At 54.8% G+C, this 4,775-nt stretch overlaps 1 protein-coding gene across 1 annotated transcript in view; it reads left to right on the top strand.

Annotated features, from left to right (window-relative positions):
• The window catches only part of WNK2 (WNK lysine deficient protein kinase 2), a 151,298-nt gene that overhangs the window by 112,397 nt on the left and 34,126 nt on the right, over positions 1-4,775 (top strand). The window contains exons 20-24 of the mRNA XM_010836061.1: positions 6-210; positions 393-462; positions 2,311-2,393; positions 2,490-3,181; positions 4,401-4,615. Coding sequence (XP_010834363.1) covers positions 6-210; positions 393-462; positions 2,311-2,393; positions 2,490-3,181; positions 4,401-4,615 — 1,265 coding nt within the window. The remainder of the gene's footprint in view (positions 1-5; positions 211-392; positions 463-2,310; positions 2,394-2,489; positions 3,182-4,400; positions 4,616-4,775) is intronic.

Here is a 4,775-nt window from a genome sequence, read left to right as displayed (position 1 = left end):
CCAAGGGTGGGCTTTGTGGACAGCACCATCAAGAGCCTGGACGAGAAGCTGAGGACTCTGCTCTACCAGGAGCACGTGCCCACCTCCTCAGCCTCCGCCGGGACCCCTGTAGAGGCAGGTGACCGAGACTTCACCCTGGAACCCCCAAGAGGGGATGAGCCCCGTACAGAGGCCTCCGGGGGCAGTTTGGGCCTGCTGCCCCCACCTGCGGTGAGTACTGCCCAAGGCACTGTCTCCAGGCAATTCATGTCTGACCCACCCACGCGTGTTTTGCTCAAGTTGCCTAGGGAGGAGGAATCCATCCTTTGAACTGGAGGGGAGGATTTGCAGTTTTGCTACAGAGATGTTAGCAAGTAAGGCTCATAGCTCTTTCTTTGTGTTTCTTTCTTCAGTTGGAAAAGTCAGAAATGGCCCCTGGATTAGAGGTCACACTGGAGCAGTCCGTGTCCTTGTCAGTGACAGGTAACAAGCCGTAGGTGTTACCAGCCTTCCTTACTTTGAAACATTCTGCTTCTCTACCCTTCATCCCCACAGCATCCTGAGTGGGACCCAGATGTGGCAGAAGCAGTTCTAGCACAAACCATGTGTTCACACTCCAAGAGAAGGCCCTCTGTGGAAATGGGTGAAAGCCCTATTGACTGGGCATTAGGATCTTAACAGGGCCTGTCTGGCTCCCCAGTGCTCTCAGTATATTCTGGTGGATACCCCTAGCTCCTATTTCTATAGGAGGTTATAAGGTGACTGTGGTTATTTTGGACAGAATGCAGGGCTGGGGCTGGGGAGTTCCAGCAGGTCTGTGGAAGCTGCCAGGCTAGAGCCATCTGTGAAATTCTGAAACAGGATTTCTTCTGTGGTTCCTGAGTATTGTGCATCTCTGCAGGAATTCTTGCTGTAGTTCTCATTTCACTACCTGAACACATATGTTTTAGCACAAGGGAGTTGGTCTGATCTAAGGTGTTGGTTCTTTCTTGGCCTGGAATTTCTTGGGAGATGGGCAAGATAAGGATCCAGCTGACCTTGTAATGGGACCATGGGTGTGTATCAGTGGCAAGAATAGTCCTCCCAGATCACAGAACAAGGGGCGTGGACCGTTGGATTCTGTGGCTGGACCCCAGGACACTGCATTCTTATAGATGCCACACTTTAGAGGGGTGGGGCTTCTGGGATTGGAGTCAGAAGCCGTAACATATGATGTTTACCTGGGGAAGATAAGGATCATGGGATGAAGCAGGTGTGGGCTGGGCAAGGGAGAAGGTGAGAGATTGTACCTGAGTGCCCTCTCCATCTCCTTCTGCCTTCTTTCTGTGAGTTGTGTACCATGGGCAGCTGCCTTCTGCAGCATCAGTGCCTTCAAGTGCCGGAGCCTTCCAGAGTATGAAACTGACAGGGAAACTCTAAGAGATAGATTCTAGTTTGGAAAAAGTCAATTTTTCAGAGCTGATCAGAAATAGAGTGCAGTTGGTAATGAGCCTCCTGTCCCCAGGGGTGTGCAAAGCAAGACTGGATGATCTTCACCATAGTCATGTAGGGAGGAGTATTGTGTATTGCCTAGAGTTGGGGTTGCATGACAGATGAATCTGGGTCTTTTCAGGAATCTGTGTGGGGGCAGCCCCCCAGCCTGGCTGGAGGCTCTTTCAGCCCCTGTCATGCCTCTCCCAATCCCCTGCGCACGGCAGCATGTCAGTTCAGCTCAGGCTCACACACAGCTCTGGTTTTCTTTGCTATGTGCAGGTCCCAACTCAGGCCAGGCTTCCACACATCAGCTCCTTCTGCTTCTGTTGTTTACTCTTCACAGCAACCCGGGAAGGCTGGTCAAATGTCTCATCTGTAGATGGGGAAATGAGACAGTCTCAGATGACAGGGACCTTCCACAGACTTTGGAGCAGCAGGATTAGGAGTCACCCTGATTGTTCTGATCTTCCTGGACCTCGTAAGACCCTTTTATCATCAGAACATGTCAGGGAGAGAGAAGGCGATGCTGTCAGGTGAGACAGGGCACATCAGGGGTATAGAGAGGACAGGTAAGGCAGGCGATGGTCATCAGGTGCGTGGAAGGCCTGGCTGTGCCTGGGGGTCTGGAGCAGGGGTCTTCAGGGATCTGAGTAGGATTGGGCTGATGTCCCCCCCCTTTCCTGAATCACAGGGCATCTCCTGTGAAGTGATGGGGTTAGGATGTCAGTAGTTTCTGTTTTCCAGCTGCACACACCGCTTCTCACTGCCACTCCCTTTCTCTTCTGGATGGCTGCTTTTGGGTCATTCCTGCCTTTGTTCTCTGCACCAGCCTGAGTAACGGTTTTAACGTTCCTACAGCTGAATCATCTTTGAGCCACACGCTTGGCCGTGAGGGAGCACAAGTGGCCTCAGATTCGCGCACAGCACCCAGTGCCCCCCAGGTAAGAAGTTTTCTCCAGGGAGATGCTCAGTGGGTTGGCGGGCTTGCTCTCTGATGGTGTTTGCGTGGAATCTTTTCCTTTCCACTGTTTCCCAAGGATGTCCCTGCTTCTGCCATCCCTGCCCATCTGGAGCCCACAGACCGGACCAGCAGGGTCCCTGGGGAAACCTTGGCCGAGTCCATGCAGAGCTGCCTGGGGATGTTGATTGAGGGTGGCCAGGACAGCCAACCCCAGCCACACAGCACTCTGGTATCAGGATCCCCTCTGAAGTGGCCAGGGCAGCAGGATGGCAGCTCGCCAGCCAAAACCGTGGGCCGGTTCTCAGTGGTCAGCACCCAGGATGAGTGGACTCTGGCCTCCCCCAATAGCCTGCGGTACTCAGCCCCACCTGACGTTTACCTGGACGAGGCTCCCTGCAGCCCAGACATGAAGCTGGCTGTGCGGCGGGCACAGACGGCCTCCTCCATCGAGGTCGGCATGGAAGAGCCTTTGTCCAGTGACTCTGGGGATGAGTCCCCTCGCAGGAGGCCTTCTGTGCAGAAGCATGCCTCCCTGCCCAGCAGCAGTGGTGGTGTGGCCAGTGACTTTGTGAAGAAGGCCGCTGCCTTCCTGCAGAGGTCCTCTCGGGCTGGCTCCCCATGCCTGGAGACACCTAGCAGGATGGGTGTGAAGGTCCCCACCATCAGCGTGACCTCCTTCCACTCCCAGTCATCCTACATCAGCAGTGACAACGACTCAGAGATTGAGGATGCTGATATCAGGAAAGAGCTGCAGAGTCTTCGGGAGAAGTAGGTTCTGTGGAACAGGTCAGGTCTGGGCTATGGTGTCAGGGGAAGTGTCCGGGAGCCGAAGTCCACGTCCTGCCAAGTGTGCTTTGAGCTGCTTGGGCTGGGTGACAGGGCAGAGGCAGTATCCCTGCCGTCAGATCTGGTCCCTGGTCTCTGGGGCCCACACCTCCCCTCCTCCTTCAGTCTCACACATAGGCCTTGATCGCGCTTGCTGTCTCCCCCTGCAAGTTTACCTGCTCCTGCTGTGGTCAGGGTCACTGAGATACAGCTAAGCCATGAAGTCTCCTTCAGGACAAGAGGGCCCCACACTTCAGTGACTAAGGTCGGGAGAGGCTGGAGTCCTTGGGAAGGAGTGGCTGTGGGCTCTTGGAGGGGACCCAGAAATGGAGACATGGGCCGGAGAAGCCCGTGCTCTCTTCTACTCTTGGCTGTGCAGAGAGGGCCCTAGCCTTAGCTGCATGCTCCCTGAGGAAGGCCAACCAGGACCACCCAGCCCTTTCCTAGACTTTTCTAGAAACTGCCCTTGCCCACAGCCAGTGATTCCACCCAAGTCTTAACAGCAGCTTCCCACCCATGTGACCTGGCGTCTTGGCTCTATTCTCAGGAATAGTGTTGCCTGTGGGGTCGGCCTTCGCTGCAGGCTCTCCTGGGCACAGCTGGAGCCCCAGGGCCCTGGCTAACATTTTCTGTAGACTCGCTTGTACAGGCTTCCTCTCCTCTGAGAGGCCTCTTGTGCTGTGTTCCCTCACATGGAGAAAGTAACACTTATTTGCCTGATAAGCTAAGGCAGCCTTCCAATTCTGAGCCCTGATTATTTGTCTCTTCACCCATGTTTATGAGTAGGGTTTGTATTGTAAGCATAAACGTGAGAAGCTGTTCATATCCTCCCCTCGTCCACCCCCCCCCCCAAAAAAAACAGCAATGTTACAAGTCTGGATATATTGAAAAACTTGAATGTTTTAGGCTGGTCTCCATGCAGTTCTGTTGTTGGGTGAGTTGATGCCAGAGGTCTCAGTGATACTCCCATTTGGCTTAGGTGTAAACAGAAGGTGACATTTAAATGCCCTTATGTCCCCTGCGCATGCCCTGTCTGCCCAGCCTACCCTGCAGGCTCTACTCCTCATACCCATCCTACCAGTCCTGGGCTCTCCTGGAGGGGCCTCATGTTGGAAATGACCAGAATGCCCACCTGGCTTCCCTCTTCCTTTCCCTCCTACAGGCATCTGAAGGAGATCTCAGAGCTACAAAGTCAGCAGAAACAGGAGATTGAGGCCCTGTACCGCCGCCTAGGCAAGCCGCTACCCCCCAACTTAGGCCTCTTCCACACGGCCCCACCCATTGGCCGCCGGAGAAAGACCAGCAAGAGCAAGCTGAAGGCGGGGAAGTTGCTGAGCCCCCTGGTGCAGCAGCTTAAAGTCGTGGCCTCCAGCACAGGTTGGCCCAGGACCCTCCTAGCCACCCTCAGACGTGGGAGCTGGGCAGATGGGAGGCAGGCACTAGGCCTTGGAAGAGCACTTCCTGAATCTCCTTTCATTGGAGCAAGGAAGTGTCTTCAGGCCCGAGAGAGCCAAGGCCTCCATCCCTCCTGCCAGGA

This window comes from Bison bison, unplaced genomic scaffold (assembly GCF_000754665.1).
Source record: "Bison bison bison isolate TAMUID 2011002044 unplaced genomic scaffold, Bison_UMD1.0 scf7180017864057, whole genome shotgun sequence".
Classification (NCBI taxonomy): Eukaryota; Metazoa; Chordata; class Mammalia; order Artiodactyla; family Bovidae; genus Bison; species Bison bison.
Note: the sequence above shows the minus strand (reverse complement) of the source record. Positions and strands in the feature narration are given on the sequence as shown.